Raw genomic sequence first — 26,625 nt, forward strand, 5'->3', positions numbered from 1 at the left:
TACATCATGTTTTGGTGACCCTGAGCATGTCCTGCCCCTGTGTACCAGAAATCCAGAAATGCAGCACTGAAGCTAGGAAGTAGTTGCAGTTTGGTGTTCTCTCTCTCTCATTTACCTTTGTTTAACTACCACATGCCACTTTTAAGTTGCTCTCTTCCTTTATCTATCCACATATCAAGGCCTCTTGATCTGGCTCTGAGTGCTTGAAAGTAGCAGCTGGGGATGCCCACACAGTGGTTTTACCACTTCCTTTCCAGTTTTGAGTGCATGAGTGAGGAGGATATGCTTGGGGTCATCCTTCCCAGAACATACCAGGGATGTCGTTGCAAGAAAACCCCAGGGAAAGCTTTCTGTTTCTGTAAGAAAACTCTTCCCTTTTTAGGGGAGCATATCCAAAAACACCCTCACTTCTGTTTCAGGTATTTGGAGAAAGATTATTTTTGCTTCTGGCTTTCCCTCCCTCAGCACTATGGAGCCTTCTCTACTGTAGATACTAGGATGTTTTTTTCCCAGCATTTGCTGGGCAGACCATCCTAAGGGAAGCATGTTCTTCGCTTGAGGAAAGCCAGTCTAAATGGCAAGCTGAATGATTTGGGGAGTAAAAGGGGAAAGCCATTTTAGAATTAACAATGATCTCTCCTCTCGGAGAAGAGATGTGTCCTTTCATCCTATCATCCATCCTTGGATCCACTTTCAGACTTTCTTTTGATATATTATCCTTCATAAATTTGTAAGTGGCTGTTCCTAGATCCCCTTTACTGGTTATCTATCTAAGATATACATTGTGCTGCTTGGGTATTTTTCATCCAGTTTTTCAGAGTTCTCCCATCCTGTAAATCATTTTTGTTCCTCTTTTTTATATCTCCAGATTTAACTTCCAATGTATTCACATCTTTCTGGTATTAAGATGCTGAGCTATGGATTTAGTATTCAGCATGTTGTCCCTTCCATTATGATTAGTTATCTTTCTTCTTCCTCATGTGTTCTTGGACACCTCTGTCTAGTGACGGGGCTTGTCCAGACAGACACACTGTAGATTCTTATTTCACCACCATATGTCATTTCAAGCTGCTCTCTTCCTTTTTCATCCATAAAAATACCTTGGTCTCTTTCTACTATAGTGTGAAGTATCTCCTTCTAATTGAGTCCCTTTGGAGTTGCATTATTTTTGCTTGACTCCATTAGGTTACATTTTCCTTTATATACTTCACCTTATTTTATGATCCTGTTTTCTCATTTCCTTATTTTCCAGTTAAGGGTAGAAGAGAATGGTCAGCTGAGATCTCAAGATATCTCATAGTATGGGTCCCTGGTGGCCTTTCCCACCCTGTTGTTGGGCCACATGGGGCAGGAAGCCTTACTTTAAACCTCTCAGATATGGTCTCTAAAAAAAACTTTGACTCATTCAAGGAGATGATAGTATAGGGAATATGTAGGGAGCACAAAATAGGATTCACTGGCCCTGGGGCTTTCACTGCAACTATAATTCTATCTTCAGTATTAATTTAGGTAAGCAATAATTTTTGGTAGAAAATAAAGGACACTGATCTGGAAGGAGAAATTGGAGAAGTAGTTTTTTTTGTTGTCAGATTGGATGTTAGTTTGCAATGTGATATGACAGTATGAACAGTTGGTGCAGTTGGGGATTGCGTATAGGGAGATGTCACAGAGCAGAGAAGTAATTCTGTATGGTTCTAGTGTGATCATACATAGAGGATCGCATTCAATTTTGGGCTCCATGGGTAAAATCCTGGCCTGGTCTAAGTAGCTGATGAAGCTCCAGGTGACCAGGAAGGAGCAAGGATTTTATCCAAAATGTTTTCTGGGAAATAATGGTTTCAAGCTACTTCCCAGAAGAACAACTTATCTAGCAGGATTATAAGTTAATGAGAAATGAGTCAAAGAGCTAAATAATTAACTCTGGAGGACAGAGGGTTGGTAGATGTAAATATACAAATAACTGAAAGGAACAAACACTAAAGAGGTAGAGGGAGAACTTCACATGGCACCACAGCTATAACTAGCAGTAGCTGAATAAAAATAGAGAAGGCAAAAATGTAGGATCAATAAAAGGAAAAAAGTTTCCTAGCAATTAGATGCATTACATAGCAGAATATAGACTTCCAAAGAAAATGGTGAAATTCCAGTGTTTGGCCACACACAAATAGGTTAGACAAAAACAGGAAATACTTTTTTGTATGCTGCAGCGTCTCATGAAACAGTCTTCTCTTAAGATGACACATCTTTCATTTTAATATTCTGTACAGTCCAGTCAGCTTTCAGCCCAGAAAAGGGCAATGCTGTATACTTTGTATCATTGCATTTACTGCATTTTTCTCATCTACTAATTTCATCTGGGGAGTGGGGAAGAAACAATCAGATATTTGTCTGGTCTAAATTGTTTTGTGTAAGTTTTATTAATGCCTCGTGGTTACCCTCTAGATGGTCACAAGTTGTCTATGAAAATAATGAAACAAATGGTGAGAGATTGTTTATATATCCTATTTACTGGATGATATTTTGAAAGCTCAGTCTTGTACCAGCCTCAAAAAGGGGTGGTAGGGAAACCACACATGCTTTTTCCAGTACTTGTATTCCTTTTTTGTGTGTCTGAGTCCCTCGGAAAGTAATTGTTAGCAATAAGTGAACCAGCTAATTCCCTTAGGTCTCTAAAATGCATCTAATGTGTGTACTCACTTTTAACACATTCCTCTACTTGTTCATCAAAGGCTACATGGGCAAGATCTTCGTTACATGCTAATTGTCCACATATCCATGAGCATATTGAGGCAGCTAAAGTTCTGTAATGAAACACATTGGTGCAGTACTTATGTTCTCATACCTGCAGCCAGCTTCTTTGTGTGAATATGTTTTTTGTGCATTACATTTGGGTATTTTATTAACAGGCCAGCAGATGCAATTGTTATTGTATAAATGGTTGAGTTGAGGCCAGTAGGTGGATAGCAGGTGGAACTAGCTTTGGGAAAATGGACCAGGCTTGGGAAATCATTTTTGGAATATTTCCTCTAAAAATCCACTAGTGTTGAAAAGGAGCTCTACAGTAGCAAACTTCAGAGAGCTGTTTGCATACAGCTGGGACTGAATTTACAGACTACCTCTCTATGACTTGCTAAAAAGCTAAAGATTGACAACCCCTTTCATCCTGCATTATCCAGTGTGGCTTTTAACTCCAAGAGAACTGTGTTCACAAATTGATGCTCTGTTCCTTTGGGGTTGGTGCAGAAACATTAAATTGTACTAAAATATTCATATGTGAGTGCATTTAGCTGAAAGCAATTGATGTGCTTTCCCCCAGAGACCAAAAAGAAATGCTGTATGGCCCTGCACTCCAGCAGACACCCTAAGCACGCTTCTTAAGTGTAATTACATGGCTTGGCTGATCAAAGCCCTTAAAGGTTCTTAAAGTGAAAAAGATTAGCACTGGACGAAACTGCTATACTTGGTATATTGTTCAGTAATATCTACTGCTTGAATTCAAAATATTCAACAGCCTCATTGCATAGTACATTTTGGAGTAATTGTTTGATATACAGTGTAATGTATATGAACTGGTGTCAAGCCATAAAATGTTTTATTGGTTTAATAGCTTGTAATTGGAAGGAATCCTTTGTATGAAGTAACTCTCATTACTAAGATTTCTTTCTAATTCCATTGTCCTTTCACTTGGGGGGGGAGGGGGGGATATTTGGGCAGCCTGCAGAAAGAGTACGTGTGCCAGGGGGGTTCATTAAACTAGCTGTTTAAAAGCATGCCACTGCTATGATGACAAATTGATGTACACTGAAGATTTTCAGTGTAATTCAGAAGTTGGCATGAAAATCAATAAGAGCTGACAGCATACTTGCAAAGCAACTATCTCATTTTGTGTTATACCCATGAAAGGTACAAAATGGTACCTTCAGAGAATTCAGAGTTATACCATAAATTGAGAATAAAAAATTATTCTTGTGGTTTTTTAAAGCAAATAAACCTTTGACTGCCCTGAGGCAACTTCAGACAATTTTTAAATATTCTTGAAAGTAAATATCAAGTAATATTATTAGACATGTCATGTTTAAGAAATTATTGTTCCATAAATAATTTTAACATCTAGTATGTACACAAAGATGTATAGAATGGTGGTTGCAAACCCACAGATAGAATTCCTTAGCACAGCATATAACTGGAATATAGACTTTAGACCCTGTCCTGAAAACTTGTATATGCGAATTCTCTTTACCTTTTCTGGATCTGCTTGGCCTGGATATGTGCATTGGGTACGTGGTTTTTAAACTGCTTTTTAGTGTGCACCTGGTAGGCTAGGTGGTCAGCATTTTGAAATGTTGTTTTTAAAAAAAACCTACCATGTTAGAAAAATCTCTCCTGTAGCGCCTCTTCTCATTTTGGTTAAAATAATAATAATAATAATGAATATCTCTTGTCTGAAATTGTAGCTGCTTGAAACCTGAGTCAAAATTCCGGCTGAGTCAAAATCCCGGTTTGAAGTAGGATAAAATAAGAACTTCAAGTGCTGATTCTTCAAAATTTTTCAGCACCAAACCTAGTACTGTAGCTCTCAGGAGGTGTCTGAGAGGAATGGTTGGGCCTTTCCCTGGGCTCTGATTCCTGCTACTCACCCTGTGAAATACTGTGTGGTCAGCTGGGCAAATTAAGCTCCTAAGCCATCATCTTCTACACTTCTTGTTTCCTCTGTTCTATACTTTCTTCCAGTTAGCTCTGGTTCTTTCTCCAACCCTTATACCTACTTTTTTCTACTGTTTTTACCAGAGGACCCTTCTAATATATATATATTCCTTTATGAAATTAAAGCAAGTTTAAATTATTCAGAACCACCAAGATGAGTGTAATCTTTTATAATCATTTTGTCATATCTCTGTGGCCTGCACCTTTCCTTGTTCCTCAGCTTACTCTTCTTAAGAAAAGTCACCTTTTAACACAGGGATCTGTTTTACAATAAGGAGCAATTAATGGGAAGCATCCTGTCTATAGTAGCATCTCTGTAATTACAAGTCTAAATGAAAAAAGTTACTTTGTGAAGTCATTTACCACACAAGGTAAATTTCAGTTAATTTGCTTTCCACTTCCCAACAGGGATATGTAACTGAAAGGCAAAGCTAGTGATATATTTAGGGCTTAAATATACAGGAAAGTCTTTTTTTAGATTAAGAAACCTAATAATATATAAGTGACCCTCTAATGAGACGACATTGCTTTTCCTATCTATGTGGACAGGAAATATACATGGATTTCTGGTTCTTGATAAATTGGCTTCCTTCCAAAGACTGGCCTTCAGAATTTTAGCAGATTGATAAGAAGGACCTCATATCTCTAAAATTCACAACACACTTTAAAAGGGCGTGTAGTAAAAACAATACAATTTTAAATTAATCTCTTATAGAATCATAGAAAATTATGCAGCATCTGTTTTCTCATTTGGGATAATTACAATATCATATTCTAACCGTGTGTGTGTGTGTGTATTATATTACATCTGTTAGACATAGCAGCTGCAGTTAAAATGGGATGACCTCAAGTAATAATCTGTTCCATAAAAAGTGAGTGAGAGATCATAATTAATATGATCTCTTGTATAGTTTGATACATATGTGTAGAATTTGGATGGGTCTTATAGCCATATGCAAGTTTTCTTGACATCTATTTTATACAATTTTTAAACTCAAAAAGAAATATACTGTTAATTATCTGTCTTTTTTCCAGATAGTCTTTGTCAGTGTTTCTGGAAATACTTTTCTAGATAAGTGAAAAAACTCCAGGAGTATGTAAAGCTATAAGGAAAATTTTAATTGGCATAATAAATGAAAAGCTATGGGTATGGTGATAATGGAGGCTAAATACCACTTTTGGGTTCTTACAATAATTTTGATGTCAGAACCACATGTAAAAAATGTGTAGATATTCTGAGAATTGATGCAAGTTATATTGGAAAGTCCTCTCTTCCTATGTATGCAGATGCCATCTACATTAACCTGCCTGTCATTAGTAGATCTCTATGTTCTGTAGTTCAGCCTGATAATTAAGTGGCTTTTTAAATGACTGAATAAAGCACATCTCTAATCTCATGAAGATGTTTTGTTTTGTTTTTCCCAAATCACATTTTGAGCCAGTTGAACCAATTCTTAAGTATGAATTTTAGGGCATTTTTAAAAGCAAATACTTCATATTTGCTTCTGAACTTACATAGTGATTATGCTTTTTACAACCTTTGCTACATAAACTACTTTTTAAATATTCATAAATGTTTTTGAGTATTTATTTATAAATGCCTCCTTCAGATTAATTAAAAAAATATTAAACTGCAGTTGGCTTCATTTGTAAGAGTTAGCACCAGTATTTTAGATGTGTTATTTTTTGCCAAAAAAGCCCTACATTTTGCACTGAAAATGAAAAGCAAAGAACAGAAAAAGGATAGACTCCAGTATCATGAAGATTCATGCAATGTATTAAAATGTCTGTTTGCAAAAGTCTCAGTAGTAAAGACCACATGTGTTTCAATCCTTTCTTTTTTAATAAATCTCTGTCTTTAGGCCAGATTTACCTATATTATCTGATAAATTTGTAACCAGATTTTTCAAATATATGAACCTAAAGCCTGATATAGGCTCCTAAATCCCAGGATTTGAAACAAGGTTTGAAAATCTGGCTGCTTATTAAAGGGCCTAACTTTTGCTGCCTCTCTTTAAACCTTTGCCCTGGGCAATATTTCATTTTGTTGTTTTGCTAGTAGCATTGCTGCAGGATCCACTGGCTCAGTGCTTGATTGTGTCAAAGATGGATTTGTATAACAGCTTTAAAGGCAGAAAGAGAACAGCCACAAAGACTTTTTCCTGAATCCACCCAAAGTTCTAGTATTGCAGGCCACTTCCAGGACATGCGGGAAAGCAAATTCTGGATTGAGGCATGTGTAAACATTACTGTTTTGAACTGAGTGAACGTGAATTTTGAATACTGATTTGGCAAAAACAAATACATTTTCTCTTCACGTTTCTCTTGACCTTTTAATTCAGTGCCCAAAGAGGTAGGTGGGGAGGGAAGGGGGGTGGAATTTGACTTATTTGGCATCAGACCATAACAGTCAGGGTTTTCATGTGCTGGAACCTGGTAGAATAAAATATTCCATTAAAACAGGTGTTCTCAATTCATATGGGAGTTACTTTAAAGAAGGAAGTTGGTGTGTAGGAGCACTGGTGTCTAAGCTTGACCTGTAAAACGTGATTTTAGAAGAAAGAACAGAACATTAGTGGCATAGTCAAAAGTCAGGGGAAAAAAGATGGGGAAAAGTAAGCCATATGCAGGACTTTGTAGGCAAAACATGCTGAGAGGTGGTTAGACTAGGGGTGAGCTTATTTCTCTTGTTGCTGAGTGCCAAGGAATGAAGTGTGTGCATCTGTATGTGCATGTCTGGAGAGCTGCCAGTGAGGGAGCAGGGGATGCTGGAGATTGTGGCTCTGTCCCAGGTGCCCCATCAGTTTTATCAAATGAAGGCTTTTGTCCTATTTTCAGCAGGACTCCTGGTACAGATTTTTAAAAATTGTACTGACCTGGCAAAAATGGGATGCATCATCATCCTAAGTAAGGCCACACTTTTATAATAAGCCTTATTTCCTTGATACAATTTCTACTATGCAACTTTTCGTTTGGGGCCTTGGAGCCTATAAACCGACCCCAGCTTACTTGAAGGCTGAGAGAGAGTGTTGCCTTTAGTTACAGGGAAATGGGTGTTACAAAGACTAGTGAACCTTTGTGAGTGGGGTGTGGTGTCCCTGCCTTAGCATTGCTAGTCTTTAATAAGATGCCAGAGATCAAGATTAGAGAGCCTGGTGTGGTAACCAGGAGGGATTTGGGAGTCTCTTGGGCTGCACTAGCCATCCAGGGAGAAGGCCTTTTGTCCCCAGAACCTACAGATGTACAAGTCCCTCTGAAGTATGAGGGATAAAATGTTCAAAGTGTATGGCTTATGCAGTAATCTCCCATACTACCTACTGGAGGAGGAGCAGCAATGAAAGTTGGAAGGGTTTTGTATGTATATCAAACATGTATCAAAAGGGTGTTTTGATTTACAGAATTTAAATTTGATGTAGGTCTCAAATGAGATAAATTTTTTTACAGCCTTGAAGGTCAAAATTGAAGTTTTTGTTTCGTGTTTGGTAAAATTGTGACTGGAGCACAATAATGAGACTTACACATTTTAGAAGTTGGAACGTGCTAATGGACAGTAGGGGATTAGAAAAGGCATTTGGCGAAAGATGAGGGCTGTATGTGATCACTTGCTTATTTATTACTTTGTAAGGCACATTCTTTTTTGTATAGCTGTTCTTTCTTGTGTAGATAACTTAGTTCGGTGTATTGTTTGCATTTCAAAAGGAAGGGGTTAAATTAGCATAGAAATGAGCTAGCATTGTGTGGTTCTTGCATTTCAGTAAGAATTATAGGCTGTGCTATGAGGAGTAGAAAGAGAAAACATACAAGTCATCACTTTTGTGTTTTGGATCCCTCTAAGTTTGCTGTCCTGTAAGTGCTAACTTGAACCAGAACGTGGTTTGGCTTTAAAAATGTGAAAGCTTATGTGCTGCGCCCTTTCCACGTTGTAATATAGGTACTCTAACTCTTTTGTAATCCAGCTTGTCTTAAGTAAATATGTTTCCTTATGGTAGTTTGATTCAGAAGAATTGAGAAATTATAGCTTAGCAGACAGACCTGTCTTCTAGCCATTTGCTCATTGTCTGTCTTCCTTATGAATGAATTGGTGAAAAATGAAAATCTTTTATGTGCTTAAACAGTAATGATGACACTTATCTGGTCTTAATGAGGCAACCATTTGCCCTATATAAATTGAAAATACTTCTACGTTTGGGTTGACTGTAGGCTGGATGTCTTAACCCCAGAGAGAAAGGTTTTTCTGAGATAGGTATACACTGGTCACATCTACATGAGACATTGACTACTCAGTAAGTTGAGCTGTAACCTGCACAGTAACCTGAGTTACTGTGCAGTACTGGTGATGAACACCTTTTTGTGACACTAGTGTGCAGTTGCCTAATACTACTGCTCAGTAGCATCGCATCACGATTTTTGCCATGCAACGCTTCTGCCCAGTCTGTGTCTTGTGTAGATATGGCCACTGACTATTCAGATGTATTGGCTTGCATTCCCATTTTTTTAATGTTAATCTAGATTGAAATTGGTTTCAATCTGCAAGATGCATACAGTGCAGGTAAAGGTACTGCTTTTTTACCCCACACTGCTCTACTTCAGTGCTTCAGCTTTTGACTTTGAGGACCGCATCTAGGGGTCTCCATACCACGTCTTTGCCTGTGAGCTGTGTTTACTACTAAAGTTGCCAGATAATTTGTTGTGGGTTTTATAATATGTGAATATGTCTCTCCTTGGAGCTAAATCATGATTACAAGGAAATATTGGGAAATGTATCCAGTGTTTTTTGGGAAGAGGGTTGGAGGATGTGGGGTTTCTGGTTGCATGACTGGCTATGTTTTTCTTCTATAACTAGTAACATAAAAAGGGATGGTGTTTGCTTAAAAAAATCAGTAAGCTAGAGTAAAACTATTGGGGTTTATCAGTGTGGATAACCAATTCTTTTTATGAACCTTTTAGCACAAAAGGAACAAGGAAGGGAACTCTTGGTGCTTAGTTGAATGTTTCTAGAACTTGGTTGTAAAATTTTACTACTGTATGGATTTTTGTCTGGGCTGCAGTGATCATACTTCTCATTGAAATTTGAATAGATTTTCACCACAAATTCACAATATCTGGCTTGATCAGTCTTGTCAAATTCTATAAATTAATCTGAGTTTAATATGTAAATGAGGGGGCACATCTATAAAGAGATTTGGCTGCAGGAGGGAGTCGTGTGTAATTCAGTAGCAGGTAGTACTCCACTTTAAATCCGTTAGGAATTATTCAGAATATTTTTCTAACCTTAACTCTGTTCTTTCCCTTTCTTGTTTCTCCTTCCATTTCTTTTTCTTCTGAAAAGGGAGTGAACCCACTGTAACTTATTTCTATTTTCCCCCATTATATTTTTTTCTCACCCTCTAAACTTTTTTTTTTGATGATCCCTTTCTTGGGTTCTTATTTCTATGGTTCTTTTTCAGTGTCCAGTCCTCCCTTATGTCTTCAGATATATATAAGGGCCTGGCCTCCCTTGCTGCATCCTTGGCCAGAATTACCCCATCATTCCTAAGGATCCCTACATTTATGCTGTTTTAGAAGTTGCCATGAGCAGGGGTGCTCCTGTAGAGATTTGGGACATCTAGAATTGAGATAACCATTTGCTAAAGGTGCAACTTGCATAAGCTCAGTTAGTCTGTAATGGCATAAAGGAATAAACATCAGTGTTGCTCAGTTTTGACTGTTTAATGAACTATTTGAAATCTCCAGCAAAAAGTCTCAAGTTTTCTGTGAGTTGTGACTGTGTATTGTAGTGACCGCATTAACCATCTTGATCATCTAAGTACATATCAATTGGGTATGTGTGGGGGGTTTTCTGACAACTCTGGCTACTTGCAGATGTTAAAAAAACAAAAAAAAGCACCGCACCGAACCCCCTCCCCAGCACTTTAGTTTAAACTTGGTGTGTTCCCACACTGAGCCCAGCACATGCTCAGAAGAGGCTGCATGTAAGTTGGACCTGGCCTGCCCAATGTCCATATAGACTGCGCACTCTAGGAGGGCTTTCTTGGCACTTTTATCTAATAGCTGATTGAATCAGTTTTAGATAAAAGCGCCAAAAGGCCCACTGAAGTGCCCAATCTATACAGACGCCACAGAGCCGAGTCAAAGTAATGCATTGTTTCTTTTGGTAAAGCAGGGTTGGGGGGGTTTTTTGGGGTGGGAGGGGGAGAGGGGGGTCTTGTTTGTTTGTTTTAAACATCTGCAAGCAGCCTCTGTTCACAATCAGCTTTGCCCTTCATACAGTCCTGGTGAATTTTGGCTTTGGAAATTTCCAAGATCCTGTTTAATGATGACAACCTTTATCCTGGATCTGAGGAGTGGAATGGATTGCAGCACCATAGGCTACTGGCAGACATGGAAAAAACAAAAAGAAAACAGCTCTTTACCAGAAGAGAAAGCGCATTAGTTCAGCCCGGCTCCCCAGTGTCCGTATAGATTGGGCACGTCAGTGGGGCTTTCTGGAGTTTCTGTCTACAACTGATTTAATTGGCTATTGGATAAAAGCACCAAAAAAGCCCTGCTGAAGTACGTGATTTATACAGACCTTGGGCAAGCCAGGTCAAACTAATGCTATGCCATTTCTGGGCATGCACTGTGTTCGGTTCAGTGGTGTGCCAAGCTTAAAGCAAAGCACTTTTCTTGGTTTGTTTGTTTTTTCCCCACATCTATAAGCAGCCAATATGCATAGAGTAGAGCACTTCAAATGTCTCATGTATGCAGAGCCTAATGTTCTGTAGATGTGCCACACTTTTTTTTTCAAACATTCTTCTCTTATGGTATACCTTGAATCTGGGCAGGAGAACGAGACATAAGCCTTGTTCCTGAAATACTGGCGTATCTCATTGCTATAACACAATTGCTGTCCTGAATTTTAGTCATTTGTACAAGAAAGTAGTGTCACAATAACTTATTATACAGTAATGGTTTTGTTAAAAATTGCAAATGTTTAATTAAAACTGTGTCTGTGACCCTAACAGTGACTTTTGTTGTTCTAGGAACTTTATATTGCTGTTGGAATATCAGGAGCAATCCAACATTTAGCTGGAATGAAAGACAGCAAGGTACGGAATCACATGTATTAGAAAAGTCTGCAAGTGGAAAGAGTATTTTTTTTTTTGTCAAAATGCAGATTGCAGTAACAAATTCCAATTTTTTGGAATATTGGATTGTTCTGTTATGCTAAAAATGTCCACTCCCAAAACCTTATTGCATTACATACTGTGATAACATTTTAATAGCAAGCTGCCACTAAATTAGGTAGGTTGTAAAAATTTAGAAAGCATCTAGTAGAAAAAAAGTAATTGAGATATTGTGCAAACAAATTTCATACCTGAATTCTATACAATTGCCCACTCTCATACATTTCAGAAGCTGACACATTAATTCATGCATGACAACATGCAGTTTGAATTATGGACTTACTATTCCATAAAGTAAAAGATGTGTCTGACATTCCTGCATTTACCCATTCAAATGGAAACCTATTATAAAATGGCAATAAAACTTTAAAAGGTTTAACTCATTAGTAACTGAAATGCACCAGGTAAAACTGAAATTGTGTGTGTCCAATCCATGCTGAACCTTAATAACAATGCCTAAAATGCAATGCTTGTGTTTTATTTTTTCCCCACGTAATTTAAAAAAAAAAAAAAAAAAAGTGGGGGGAAGAGAAGGGAGGCATGTACTTTTTTTAAAACCCTTTCAGGAGTCTACTCAAGCAGGTTCAAACGTGTGTTTCTGCTTTGGCATTCTGCTGAAATGTGGCCGCCTCATAAAACAATTAAAATCTCATTTCGTGTCTGCCACTGTTTATATTGATGGGATCGCGTGTTTTCTGTTTTACATTTGACCAATGACAAATTTTAGCTTGGTTAAATAGCAAGCAATTCTCTTAGTATAAGCCAAGCTATGCAGTAGCAGGTTCTGCACTCTTTGACTACTGAGCTGGTGCGTGCATTTTAAATTGAAATGTTGGACATTCTGGGGCTGGATAGATGCCAGATCTTGACTACAGTGTGGGTATCAAACATATGGTCCATGGGCTGGACCCATCCCGTTGGTTGGTGGGCCCCATGCATTGGCCCACACTGCACTAAAAATCCCTACTTCCCATTGATCACCAAGCAGGTTTGTATGCATGGTGATTTCTTATGATTTGGTCTTGTCCTTCTTAGTGTTTGTATCTATGTCATGCATCTTTCTGTGTAATTAAGATGCAGTACCTCGAGACTACCAGTGATACTGGAAACTTGATTTTACTTTTTCATGGTTAAATCTTTAAAAAAAAATACATATTTGACTAGTCCAAAATTACAGAGGTCCCATGTTTCACTTTTATTTGAACTTTGACCCACTTCCGTTTTTTAGCAAAAGCAGGTAGGTGTACTATATTTACTGAACAGATCAAATTTATATAAATGTAAAAAGAAATTATGCAACCATGGCAACCGTCTCTTGAGTGAATGTTTCCCCTATGCTGTGAATTATCTGGCATTGTGAACTTGCACACTTAAGGAAATGTTTTCAAAAGTAGTTAGAAGCTTTCTGAGTCAAATGTATAATTTATTTGTTCTTTTATAACAAGGTAGAAAAATAGTGTTCCAGGAGACCAGCAGTATCTAGGTTGTTTTCTGTTTGTCTTTCTTTTCCAAGAGATTTAACTTTATTGGGTAAACCTTACCTACTTCATAGTCAGTCAGATTGTAATCTTTGTGTAAATATCCCAAGGAAGTCCAGTGACCTAAAATAAGTTTCAAAGCTGCTAATCAGAGTTACAGGTTAGATTTTTAAATCTGTTGCCTAAGCAGAAGTGCTTCAATGGAGAGACCAACAGGGTTGAAAAGCCTTAAATGATCTGGTGTTTTTCTTTTGGCGCTTCTCAGAAGATACCACCTAGGTGAACCCTTTGGTGTTTCATGGTTAGATGACAGATTCTGTAAAATGATCACAGTACAACTTTGTATTTCCTTCCATAAGGCTACCAAATACCATCTACTTTTGATTACACGCTATTAGGAAACATAGGTTTTGCTTATCACACAGGGTAGCAGATATAATGTGTTGTATATTTTGGCAATAGGATAGAAGCAATTTATTCTATATTGGATATACATTTCAAAAGCATTTATCGTAAGAATTTTAAGCAAGTGGGAAGAAAAGAGATCTGGATTGCTTGGTTGGCTATTATTGAGATTTATATTTTTCAGTCTACCATCAAGAAGCAGACTGTATAATACGGATAAGTACTTTTGACTAAGAACTATTGAGTAGTTATAGGAGAAACTGAGCTGTTTTTATGCAAAGCCAAGTTTATCGTGAGGTACATCCTTCTTTTCAAAGAGCCATGCACAATCATTTTTCTGAATTCCTATTAGATAATATTTTCATGTTTCTTCTACAGCAGCCATAGCCAACAAAAGGCTTTCAAGAAAGTGAAGGAGCGCAAGCAAAAACCACCCTCAAGTGCTTGGGGCTCCATCAGATTTGGGGTGTCAATGCAGGCATAGAACCAGGACAGGTCAGCTCCTCGGCTGCCCTCTTGGCAGTCTTAGGTAGAGAGGGAGTGGACAGAGCATGTTGTACTCTGTCAGTCTCCATCTGGCATATGGTTTCATGGAATGTTGCCAGCTGGCACAAGATAAAGCTCCTATGAGCTCTAACCTTTGCCAGCCTGCAGCCAAAAACTGGAGAACCATAACTGCATTTCCTTTCTCCTGCCAGATGTGATTGAAGCATGTCCCTGGGCTCAAGCAGAACCAGTCCAGTTCTTGTCCTCAGAGGTGTACCAACTTAGTTGTCCTGGGCACACAGCTAACATGAATAGCAGCAGCAGTAACTTCCAGCTGATGCTGTGATTGCAGCTGCAGGGGCAGCTGTGACAGCACCCCCTTTCCCTCCCCTCTTGTACCCAAATTGGTGCCTGAGGCTCCTGCCCTGGTTGCCTCCCTCAGTTACTCTACTGCTTGCCCTGCCCTACTGGGAGCCTTCATAAACTAGGGGAGGAGCAACATGGTCTTCCCTGCTCTGCAATACTGTAGGCAGCCAACAAAGGATGTGAACATCAGCTGCTCTCAAGGCTGTGTGCTGATTCAGATGTTTCAGGTTAAAACTCATAGGCCAGGTCTCGGGGAATATGATTAAAGAAAACTTTTATCTGGTTGTGAATGAACCATCTCAAGTATCACAGAGTGGATAGTGCTTTCTAGAGTGTAAGTTGGTAGCACATTTTTGTACATCTGTTTCATTATAATTGTCACAGTTAGCCACAGTAATGAAAATTAAATCATAGGGAATATTTCAAAAGTGGTAGTCTTGAAATAGTCATTGCTCCTCACTAACAAGCAGGAGAGAGGGCATGTGGGGCTCTGCTGTAGGTATTTCTTTACAGGCCATCAGAATACAAATGAGCTGTGAAGGAAAACTATTTCTGTGGGTTTTGAAACACAAGGTTTGCTAACCTTTTTTCTTAGAGTTATTAAAAGTGGATTTACCCTACCAAATCATTAATTTTGTTGGACAACCACTTATAGTGGAGAAAGGGGAAAAAAAACTCCCTGAGAACTTCAAATGGTTTCTTGAAATGACAAATAAATGTATGAAGGAAATGTTGGGTTAGAATACTTCTGTGAAGTCTCATTGCTTTGAATCGGGGTTTAAAATTGGCAGTGCTTGGGTTGATAGGAAGGTAGCAGATTTCTGTGGCTACAACCATAACCAGTATAGGGTTTATTTTATGAGCTGTATAGTATTCTGTCCCTGTAGAGCTCTCCCAGTCTCTGTAGGTTATACATCATGACACCCACAGTCATTCTCGTGGAAGCTATCACAAACCTTTTTTAAATTATTTGATTTAGAAGTACAGACTTGCTTCCAGAAGACAAGACTGAATTTAGCAATACAACTATAATAGTATATAATTCTCTGCCATTTAATGGCAGAACTAAATGATATTACCGACATAAAATTAAGATCCCTAATATGTGGCTTTAAGATTCTTTTTTAAAATGCCTCTTTCTCTCTCTCATTTATTAAACAGTATGGCTGTTTATTTTGTGGATGATTTTTTACTAGCAGCGTTTAAAGTACTTTCCTTCTTTTTCGTGCTTCAGATGACAGACGTTTAAAAGAGCAGGGATTAGTCAGAGTTTAACAAACTATCCTGTTATTGTTAACTCATTTTGAAACAACTCATCTTATTTTTGAGGCAGAGATGGGAAGCATTTGTTAAATGCACTTGACTATATCTATAACACCTAGTATTCAGGAGTGAATTTAAGGTACATTTCATCCATCAGAAAATTATAATCTATATCTGTGAGTGTTAGACTTGTTTTGTTTCTACTTGCAGACCATAGTTGCCATTAACAAGGATCCAGAGGCTCCAATTTTCCAAGTGGCAGATTATGGATTGGTAGCAGATTTATTTAAGGTAAGCCTAACCTTGATAAAAGAAAAATCACTTTAATATCACCGCAGAATGTGAACTGCTGTATAGTTATGCTACTTAAAGGGAGAATGACTTTACTGTGTAGGAGCATGCTTCAGCTGATCGTTGTAACCATTTAATCTATATCCACTCCTAGCCCACAGTACACAGTAACTCATACTGCCCTCTCTCACCCACCCCCAAGCAGGGTTTATTGCTCCCAGGTACTGCATTTACATGTGTGCCCAGGATCGCAGCATGTTGAGCTGCATCTGAGCAGCCCCAGCTGGCAAAGGGGTGGTGGGTCTACCTGCCAGCCTAGGGCTTCTCCTACTCAGCTCAACATGCTGTGCAGGGACTGGCTGGGGCACGAGGGTGCTCTGGTGTGGGGCTGGTGGAATTAATTAGTTTCCTGCAGCCTAATGGGGCTGCATGTGTAGACACGAGATATTTCCTGTGGAGTTAGTCTGCTCCACAGTAAATGTCTCATGTAGACACGTACCCACTGAAAAGATAAAGGAGTTTATTGGAAGATCAAGGGGATGTTGCCTAGTCAAAGGTTCTTGTAAAACATGGGTGTCAAAGAGCTGGTCCCTGGGTCTTGGATTGACTTTGCCCACAGGACTGGATGAGTTTGACACCCCTCCTGTAAAATATGTTTGTCTTCATTGGTTTGTTCAGCACCTGGCACTGTGGAGGCCCACTCTTGGACTCGGGCTCCTATGTAGTACAGAGTATAGATGATTAATAAACGTATTTCCTGCCTCATCTCTGCAGGCTGAAGCACTTTGGAGTTCACATGCTAAAATTGGGTTTCTCAGTATCAGTGACCTATCTATCCTCTTCATTGATTACCACTTGCCTCATGCTTTTTTTTCATCTGCAAACTTCTAATTGCCATTTTTTAAATTTTCTTTTAATTTATTGATTAAAAATGACAAAATCTGGTGTGATGAACTAAACTCGAAAGAACCATGGTAGAAACACTTCTGCTCGATGAAGAGTCCCCGTTTGACAATGCCATTTTGAGACTTGTGAATGCGTCTGTTTTTAAACCTGCTTCATGTGTGCCATATTTACATTGTATAGGTCTGGCTTCATAATCAAAAGGTACCTAATCAATGTCACACAGGAGTCCAAGCAAAATGTATTCACACTAGTGTCTCTTTCTGATGAGATTACAGGTTTGCATGATAAAGGTGACAAGTTAGGTGGGATTTATTTTCCATAGACCCATGTTGATTGGCATAAATTATTTTTCTCCTTCAAATCTTAAGCAATAGTCTTGTATTAGCTGTTCCATTATTTTGCCTGGGATCAATGCCAGGTTGACAGGCCTATAATTAATTACCCAGGTCACCTCTTTATTCTTTTTTATATAGTGGTACAATATTAGGTATTCTTCCAGTCTTCTAGAACTTGCCCCCTGTTCCAAATGGTCGGCAAATCAGCGTTTCCAGTCTGCAGAGCTCTCCGGTTGCATGTGGGTGTTTCGTCAGAGCTATCTGCACTTGCTGATTTTTTCAAAAGAACTAGATTTTAGGAGCTGTTCTTTGTCTTCCTTACTTACTGTGGAACAGAAAGTGTTTCATCATACTGCAGTATGATTGCATCATCTGTCTTGTTTTTTGCAAATACCAAACAGAAATATTTACTGATTTGTGCTTTTTTATGTTAATATTGACAGTTGTAATATTTTCATCCAGGAGTGGATCAATACTATTGCTAGGATTATTTTTGTTCTTAGCATACTACTTTTAAACTAATTCCTTAATGATTTCTTGCTCTTTGTCCCTTTCTGTATAACAGTATCATGTGAGATCTTGTCAGTACAGAGCCAGGCATGCAAGTATAGTGTAGAAGTCAGATACCTTGGTTTTTTTTACAGGATAGGTATGAAAAACAGTAGTTTAAGGGACAGTTTTTAGTACCAGATTTTTTTAATGAAACATCAGTTTTTCTCTTAGAAATGTCATTGATTTGTGTCAGCACTTTTTTTTTTTTTTAAATTACAAAAACCTTTTCCAGATCTGGAACATCATTTTGTTATTTTGTAGTTGCCTTCACACAACTTACAAGGATTGTATAACCCTGCACAGATGTCAGCTAGCCTTTTAACTCTTGCTTATTTATTTAGTCTGAGCTGCTTCTGCATGTGTCCATTGGTACTTTTCTGTAGGAGGGGGTTGTTTCCTTTGCATGTTACTGGAGGTAAATTCATCATGGTCTGGTATTAAAGTCAATCTCATTCCATTTAGAAAGAACTAGCATGCAAATTATGATGCTTCTGAGTAGCCTTGACGGGCCCCAATTCAGCAAATCACTTAAGCATGATCTTAAGTCCCATTTATGTTAATAATAATTCAGCACATGCTTAGACTTAAATGCTTTGAATTGGGGCCTTTTACATCTTTCTTTCATCTCTTACAGCAAAGCCAGCTTGCTTTGACAAGCCTTGTCTGAGTTTTGTGAAAGCCAAGTTCTAAGAAGTTCTGTTTCTTGCCTGCTGCCTGCTATTTCTTGTCTGGTTTGCCTTCCAGACTCCTCTCTGTTCTGGGGATATAATGACTTACAGATATTCAGACCTCAAAATAAATCCCCATAAAAAGAAGCTATTTGGAGGGAAGAGAATTTGATGCCTCTACCGCATTTTCTGTCTTCTCCAAATACCTCAATTTGAATTTAGTTATATTTGGATTAAAACATCCTGTGTACTAAGTGCTTAAGCAGAGTTTCTGTTAGGCATCATTGTTTCAAAACCGAGTAACTCTTTAGCCAAGGTGTGTCAACCATTGTACAGTGTAGTCTTACACTTTCTAAAAGGAGTCTACTTCCCCAAGACAGATTGAAACTTCGCTTCCTAATTTTTGTATATCAAAGGCATTTCATTTTTTTGTCTGTTCCTGAAAGTGGTTTCTTTTTTATTGAGCCCACTAATTATAGATAAGGGGGAAAAAACCAAATACTGAACAATTCCTACATATATAGATATATAGTTACTTGATGTATAAACATGGAGTTTACATTGAATTTGGGCAAGTGTACAGAGTTCTACTTTGGTACGGTGTTCTTATAAAGACTGTGTTGCAGCTTGAATGTCTGTCTCCCATAAAACCTGTTTGTCCTTATGTGAAAAAGCTCAAATATTAAACGTTTACTAGAGCTTCACAGTGCTGCTGCACGTCACACTTGGGGATTTATTAGCATGTAATCTGTATGACTGGCATGAGCTCATAGTACGTCCACTGAGGAAAGCAGGCAGAAACACCGCCAGCACTTAATGCCATTCCTGAACTAATGCCTGCTGGCTCGGCAGTAAACATGGGCCTTTTAATAAGATGGAGACAAAGTGACATTCGGAAGAAACAACATGTAGACAATTTCCTTAATAAATTTTGTACGAACACATTATTTCCACCTAATGGAAATGTAGATCTCTTAAATAATTGAGAGGCTATATTCATCAGTGGTGAGTTCAGCTGGGATCTCTGTGAGCTGGGGCAACCTGCAGCCTCTTGAAAGACAAGGTAATTGATATTTACCCAAGTGGCTGGGATAGATTTTCAGGTGTATTCTATCGTCTAATCCACCAACTGCTTACATGCATAACTGCACTTTCTAGTACTGGTCAGAATTACAGTGCAGGGTGGCTGGAGTTTTAAGTGGCAGAACTGCAGCTGGTGCCAAGGCTTTGGCAGTGACTCACTTAAGAGGATTGTTTAATGCTAGTTAAATCAGTTTTCCCTTTTCCATGACTCTTATTACTTATTTACTGGTTTCGTGCATCCCAAGTAGCAGATGAATTTTAAACTTTTTTTGCCTGGCTGGCTGATTACTTATTATCTATCACTTTTCTTGTCTATTTGGGAAAAAAATGCTGTTGAAAATTAGATAAATTGAAACGAGTTTTCTGGTTTCCAAGTGAGTCTGTCCTACATTATGCAATGTTGAAGCAAATCAGGTATTCCTAACAGGGCTGAAGCCAGAAATGTAACTATTATTGCAAAGATCTTGAGACCATCAAGGAATAATACATGGTTCTAATTTTGCATCAGGCTCTAACCTATCACTGTCTTTTGAAATTTTACCAGAATGACATAACATTTTTTAATTTTTTACAGGAGCAACACTGCTGCATCTATTTTTCAGTTGAAAAACAGTCACCCAATAGTGTTGTTTTAAAATTTCATAGATGGAAAAATCTATAATCTATAGAATGGACAATGCTTTGGTATATTATAGGAATTGTGCGGTTTGGTGCACATCAGACATTTCTGTGTAACTCCAAACAGTTGCATTAACTGGATTGAGATTAGATTTAGACCTGCAGTGGAATTTAGCAGCACAGCTAAGTTCATTGTACATCACAAACATTTAGGAAAGCTTCTACATCTGAACTCTTGACTCAGAAAATGAGAGCTTGGTTATATCAAATCAGCATGTTTTGATGAATCTGTGTCTTTATAACTGTTTCCAGGAATTATCTTTTCCAGTTTTGACACAGAATATTTTATTTGCAATGATAAACTCTTAATGGAGCTGTTTAAATTTGCAGGTGGTTCCTGAACTGACTGAAGCACTGAAGAAAAAGTGAAAGCATCCGCATGAAGTTGGAAGGAAAAAGTAATTTCTACACAGTGCCATTAAAAAGCTATTATATTAGATGGCCTTCAGAGCAACCAACTGTTTAAATTGTCTGAGTCCAAACTAATCTCTGAATGTCTTTTGTACTATACTTAATTCCTGCCTACAGACAACTTTATTTTTTTTCTAATTCTATAATAAAACAAATTATTAAGTGGTAGCAGCTGGTGGTGAGGTCAGTGGTTGTTTAACTTCCTAACTTAGAACTAGTTTGATGTGTTGGGGAATGAAACTTTCTCATGTCCAGAAATTTTGTCTGCATAAACTAACCAAAACCTTGTCTTAGAGCAGCACTTTAGGCCAGTTCAAAAGACACATATCCTTTCTCCTTTGGCAAGATTGCTGATAACTCAAGGGTTCACGTAATTAAGTTCAAGTCTTTAGAAACTTAGTTACATTAATAATGGGGGAAGAGCTGAAATAAGGGAACAAATTCAGAGTTAAGTTCACCTTCCCTCCTCTGTTGTAAGACTTTTCTGCAGTTTTAGATCAACTGACATGAATTTAGGATTAAAGCTGGTTAACCTACTGTTTACCTCTTATAACAGTTTTCCCTCCCCCGTCCCTTTCCTTTATATAAACTCGTTCTGCCAGCCTATCTGCAGCATCTGATGAAGGAGGTTGTTGCCTACAAAAGGGTCATACCACTATGAACTAGTTACTCCCTGAGGTAATACCACCCTGCCCAACTTTCTTCTGCCTGACTTAGACTAACCCACCTAAGCACCTCCCAACCCCAAATGTACCAATTCAGGGGCTAACTTTTTAACATCACTTTCTTTCTGGCTTGTCAGTATATAATAAATTAAGCATGGAAGGAATATGCAAGAATGTGTTTTCTTTAGAATCACTCTGATAACTTAAATAAGATGGGGATGTATTTAAAGCACATGCTAGTGCTTTCTATTGAAAAATGCAACAGATTTACAGAGCAGGCAGGCTACCATTTTTATAGTCTTCCCAGGAATGCATCATACTTAGAGGCAGGTTTTGAGCCTTCACTTTGGTCAAAGTGGGGGAGCCTGAGTTGCTGCTACTCTTAAGACTGGGCACCTCACTTCACCATATTTCTCACTGTGGATTCTTTAACATGTTTAGATGAGACAGAGGGAGCTCCTAGGAAACTCTATTAGATCTAGCTTCTAAGTTGATAGGCAACCCTGAGCACAACCCTGAGCCCCCCTCAACTCAGGGCTTTGGTGCCTGGCTCAGCAGTGCACTGGTCTACTTAAGATCTACAGCCTGGGACTCTCTTCTGAAGGTAGGTACCTACATCCATTCTTTGGAAACATGAAATGGCACTTCTGCATTCACGTGTGCTGCTCTCTCGCTCTGTCACTTGCACGCATGTGCTCACATAGTGTGGGTGATGTGATGGTGGTGGTGGTTCTCGCCTTCTACATAACATCCTAGTGCAGGGATTTGTCAAGAAGAGTGCTGCTCTATATTAGCACCTACACATTCTTCACAAGATAAACCTAGAGATTTCAAACAGGCATCCAGGGCATCAAAAGCTGCCTAACTTGATGTGGTTGCTCTATTATTCTTCCATAGTCAGAAAACAAGTGAAACCTCAGGGCTGACATTTTCCAAGTCTAACAAGGTTAAGAACCACTGGCCTAGTAGTTGGAACATTTGCCCAGGGGCACTGGGGTTCCATTTCCTCCTTGACCTGCAAGCATTCAAACCCACATAGGCCACCTCCCAGGAATGTACCAAGAGCACAAGAGGGAACATACTTATGTGGCCTAGGGGTTAGGGGTCTCAGCTGAGAGAGGCTATCCTGAATTCTGGTCCCTGCTCCAAGAACAAGTTCTATATTATGCATTTGATTCGGTGACTAAGCAGCTGTTGAAGCAAGGCCCTCCCCAGTCTTAAAGCAAGTAGCTGTACCTTAGTTTTGGAGGAAGTTTGCTGCTGGTAGTGGGTCTCTGATGTATGCTCTGAGCACACTTGCTGGATTGATCCCCTCCTGGGGGTTTAAGTAAAGGGATGCATTTGACTGGCAATAACTACAGGTTACACCAGTGTAATAAAAGCAGATAATGTAAACCTTTGAAAAAGTGGAAGTTTTATCCAATTTGGTGGCTTGTTATGCTGAAAAGATTCACCAGTAAACTCTGCCAGTAGCACCAATCACACTACAGGCTTCATCTGTTCACTTCTACCTGGGGTTACAGTTTGCTAAATGCAAGCAAATTATTTCCTACTGTCTTGCCACCAAATGATAAGGCAAAATAGATTTGCACTTTATCCACTAAGTGAATCAGGGATGTATATTTTGTGAGCCCAAGTTCACTTTATCAGACTTAACCCAATCATACCAGCTACTGAACCCCACCTCTTAAAGGGTAAATAGTCTGATGCAGTGACTTATTCTTTGTTTAACTCTGGGGGGGAGAAAAGTATATTATGGCCATCTCCTATCTAAGGCTATGTGTACAATAGTATTCCATGGCCAGCAGGTTGATAACAATTAGTGTTTCATGTATTTTCTGTTAGAGAAATTCTTTACCTGCACTTTATGCAACGCTGTATCCATTTTGTCCCAACACTGCCCTCTGCTGGAAATGTGTTCAAAATCATGCTTATAAACCACTATCTGTTGGCAGTGCTAAAAGTCTTTATCTGAAAATTGAAGATATTTGGGTGTGGAAGTGTGCTGATTATATATGATTAGATGAAAGTGAGTTTGAGAACATCTTATTCTAGCTATATAACTTTTGGAAATGAGTCCTTTTGTTTTAAAAGTGTTCAGAAAATATTTCCTGGAAGCTGCTGCAGCTGGTGATTGATGGACCTTCCCAAATACATTTTTAAAACACAGCAGTGTTGTAACTGGTAGCTTTCATTATAGTGCCTCTAGCAATACAGCAGCTGGTTTAGCAAGATGTGGTTAACAGGTCCACAGAGGGCCAATTGCGGGTTCCTGGGGGGAGGGGAAAAAAACTCTTAGATGTCCTCTCTTGAAGCTTTCCTATCAAATCTAATAGTCTAATGTTGTCTTTCAGTTTTAATTTACCTTGTAATCATCTGTTCCACTCTGTTGTGAACTGAGTGTTAATGTATAAATGACATTGGTGCAACAGTGGTGCTTGTCCTGGGCTTTGTGAATTAAATCGTATTAGTCAGCGTAATCTGATTGTGAAGTTCTTAGACAGCCTACATAACCATAGAGAGAATAGCTGCTCCTACAAGAACAGAAGCCTCAGAGACAGCCTGTCTGTGGTTGTTAGGCTTAAGAAGATAAAGAAACCACCAAGTAGGAAGAGATCAGAGGAGAAAGGAGAGTCAGAACAAAGAAGAGAGTCAACAGAAAGAAAGCTTATTAGAGGTCCACAGTAAGGTGTGTGTGTGTGTGTGTGTGTGTGTGTACTGGTAATGCCATATCTGACTCTGATAAATGATTCAAGCTGTTAGGAGCTCTGTGAGGGCTATTCCCTGGTAGGCTTATCAGAAGAATTTAGTTACAGGAAATGTAGGTGCACCACCTGTGTTCAGAAGAATGGTTTATCGTGTGGCCTGAGATGCTTCATACTTTCCCTGTGCTGCAGGCATTAAATGCCCTTTCTGTTATCAGGGTCAGCAAATAGGCTGTGGTGGCTTCCAGGGACATCAGCTGAACCTTACAAGATCCAGATTTTCTCCCTTTTTTTCTGTTCTGTGGAGACATGCTGGCAAATAGAGAAGGAAAGGTGATAGAGATTAGTGTACAATGTCTGTTGGTAAGCCTCCAGGGGTGTGTGTGTGCATGTGTAGCAGGCCAGGGTGCCCTGAGCATTGTTTCCCTATTCTTGTAGAAACTGGCTTCTGTCCCCACCACAGGATTAAGAGGCTGGATTTAGCCAGGGAGTGGGAGCGGGAGCAGGACCAGGACCAGTTGCAAGTGTGCTGCACTGCTATGGCAGGAGTAGGGCACAACAGCTGTCTTTTGCCATGGGATTCTCGAGGTCTCGTTGGCAGCTCCTCTCCAGTTCCTGCCTGGTTTGTACACTGCTGAAATGCAGTGTTTTGGTCTGTAATGCTCCATTGTGTGTGATCAGATATGGAGGCAGGTAGTGTGGACCCAACAGTCCAAGCAGCCTAGCATCTCTGCATATACTGTGGTGTATTCAAGACAAGACAAGTATCCCTCTGTGCCACCCCCCCCCCTCAAATGTAGCTTTCAAAGATCTCTGGCAGACACCAATGCCATGTTACAAAATTTAATGGAAGGGCTGGCTTTGCCTTTACAGCATTGTACCCAACCAGTTAAGGAAACCTACTCTTTATTTGCATAGTTGTTGAAAGTCCATGTCATAAAAAACAAATTGCATTTAACGTGTTTGAATCGTACCTGTGAAGGCTTTCCCTAAGCTGCAGACACCCCACAGTTCACAGCAGCGGGACAAGTGAAAAGCTTCAACAATAACTACACCCCACAACAGAACAATCATCATTTCTGGATCCTACACCTGCACCTCCAGAAATATTACATCTCTCATTCAGTGCATCCAATACCCTGGTGGAAAATATGTAGGAGAAACAAACCAACAACTGCAACACAATAAACCCACACCAGAAATCTATCAAAGACAAGAATATTCAATTGCTTGTCACAGGACAATCGCTCCCTCTCCGATCTCTCAGTTCTAATCCTCAAAGGGAACTTGCAAAATACTTTTCATAGACAAGCCTACGAGCTTCACTTCATCAACCTGCTGAATACTAGAAAAATAAAAATCATGGACTCAGTATAGACATTGGATTTATGATGCATTACAACCTGCCTGACCCTGACCTCCTACATTCCTTCCCTCCTTTTCTCTCCTCCCCTCCACCACTTCCCTGCCCACTTCCTTTTTATTGCCAGCCTTTTTTTTTTTTACCTTGTGTTATTACCTCTGTAGTGTTTTCCCTTTGGCCTTTTTGTCCCCTGTCATCTTCCCCCTCCCTCCCCTGCTTTGGCTTTTGTTTTCCTACTTCTGCCCTTCTATATTTTCACTGACATCCTGTCACGTTTTTAGCTTCTCCCATTCCTGCTTTCCTGATCTCCAGCTATTCCCTTTTTCACAGACTGCTTCTTTTTCACCTTGTATTTTATCTGTCTTCCTCTGATTTCCACCCCCCCTGCTCTCTTCCCCCTCCCTGCTTTTCCGTTTGTCTTGCTTATCTTTACCTATTCTCATTCTTACTGACATCCCTCCACACTTTTAGCTTCTCTCATTCCTTGGAGTCTCAGACTAGCAGAGGCTCCTTATGCCTGATGAAGAGTGATTGCATCCAAAAGTTTGCGAAGAACTTTTTTCCAACTACTCAGTTGGTCTAATAAAAGATATCACATCTACTCAAAGCATCTTGCCTGCTTATGTTCTTAGACCAACATGGCTACAGCCAAAAACCCAGCTCCACTCAGCCCTATTGCAGCCAGGATCAAGTACAAGGCTTAGACCCCATAGGCTTTTCTTTGCTAGGTCAGAGACCACTCCCAGAGCCACTCATACCTGTGCTGGCTGTACTTCTGGCCCCCCATGTCTGTCATCTTTGGCTGCCCAGTGATCCAGCTTCCACAGGAAAGGTAGAGAAAACCTTAAGTAGAATTTTGCGCTGGGCCTGGTGGTTAAAGCAATTGGGTGGAAATAGAAGATATAAAGTCAAATCTTGCCTTGATGACGGGGATTTGAACATTGAAACAAAGTGCTGTAATCGGCAGACTGCAGGCTGGTGGTGTAAAGGCACTGCCCAGCCAAGGAGCAGGGCCACTGCTGTGCAGGGTCTTGCTGGGTGTCCTGGGTGCTGGGCCTGCTCCAGTGCTGGCCATGCATTTAATTCAGTGACCACTGACT

At 39.3% G+C, this 26,625-nt stretch overlaps 1 protein-coding gene across 1 annotated transcript in view; it reads left to right on the top strand.

The window, feature by feature from the left end:
- Positions 1-20,960, top strand: part of ETFA (electron transfer flavoprotein subunit alpha) — a 66,395-nt gene extending 45,435 nt beyond the window's left edge. Inside the window, exons 10-12 of the mRNA XM_090028971.1 lie at positions 11,727-11,792; positions 16,079-16,159; positions 20,712-20,960. Of these exons, the coding sequence (XP_089885097.1) occupies positions 11,727-11,792; positions 16,079-16,159; positions 20,712-20,750 (186 nt within the window). The 3' untranslated portion in view covers positions 20,751-20,960. The remainder of the gene's footprint in view (positions 1-11,726; positions 11,793-16,078; positions 16,160-20,711) is intronic.
- Positions 20,961-26,625: the final 5,665 nt, after the last annotated feature.

This window comes from Crocodylus siamensis, chromosome 15 (assembly GCF_052110815.1).
Source record: "Crocodylus siamensis isolate JL-2025a chromosome 15, ASM5211081v1, whole genome shotgun sequence".
In the NCBI taxonomy this organism is placed as follows: Eukaryota; Metazoa; Chordata; order Crocodylia; family Crocodylidae; genus Crocodylus; species Crocodylus siamensis.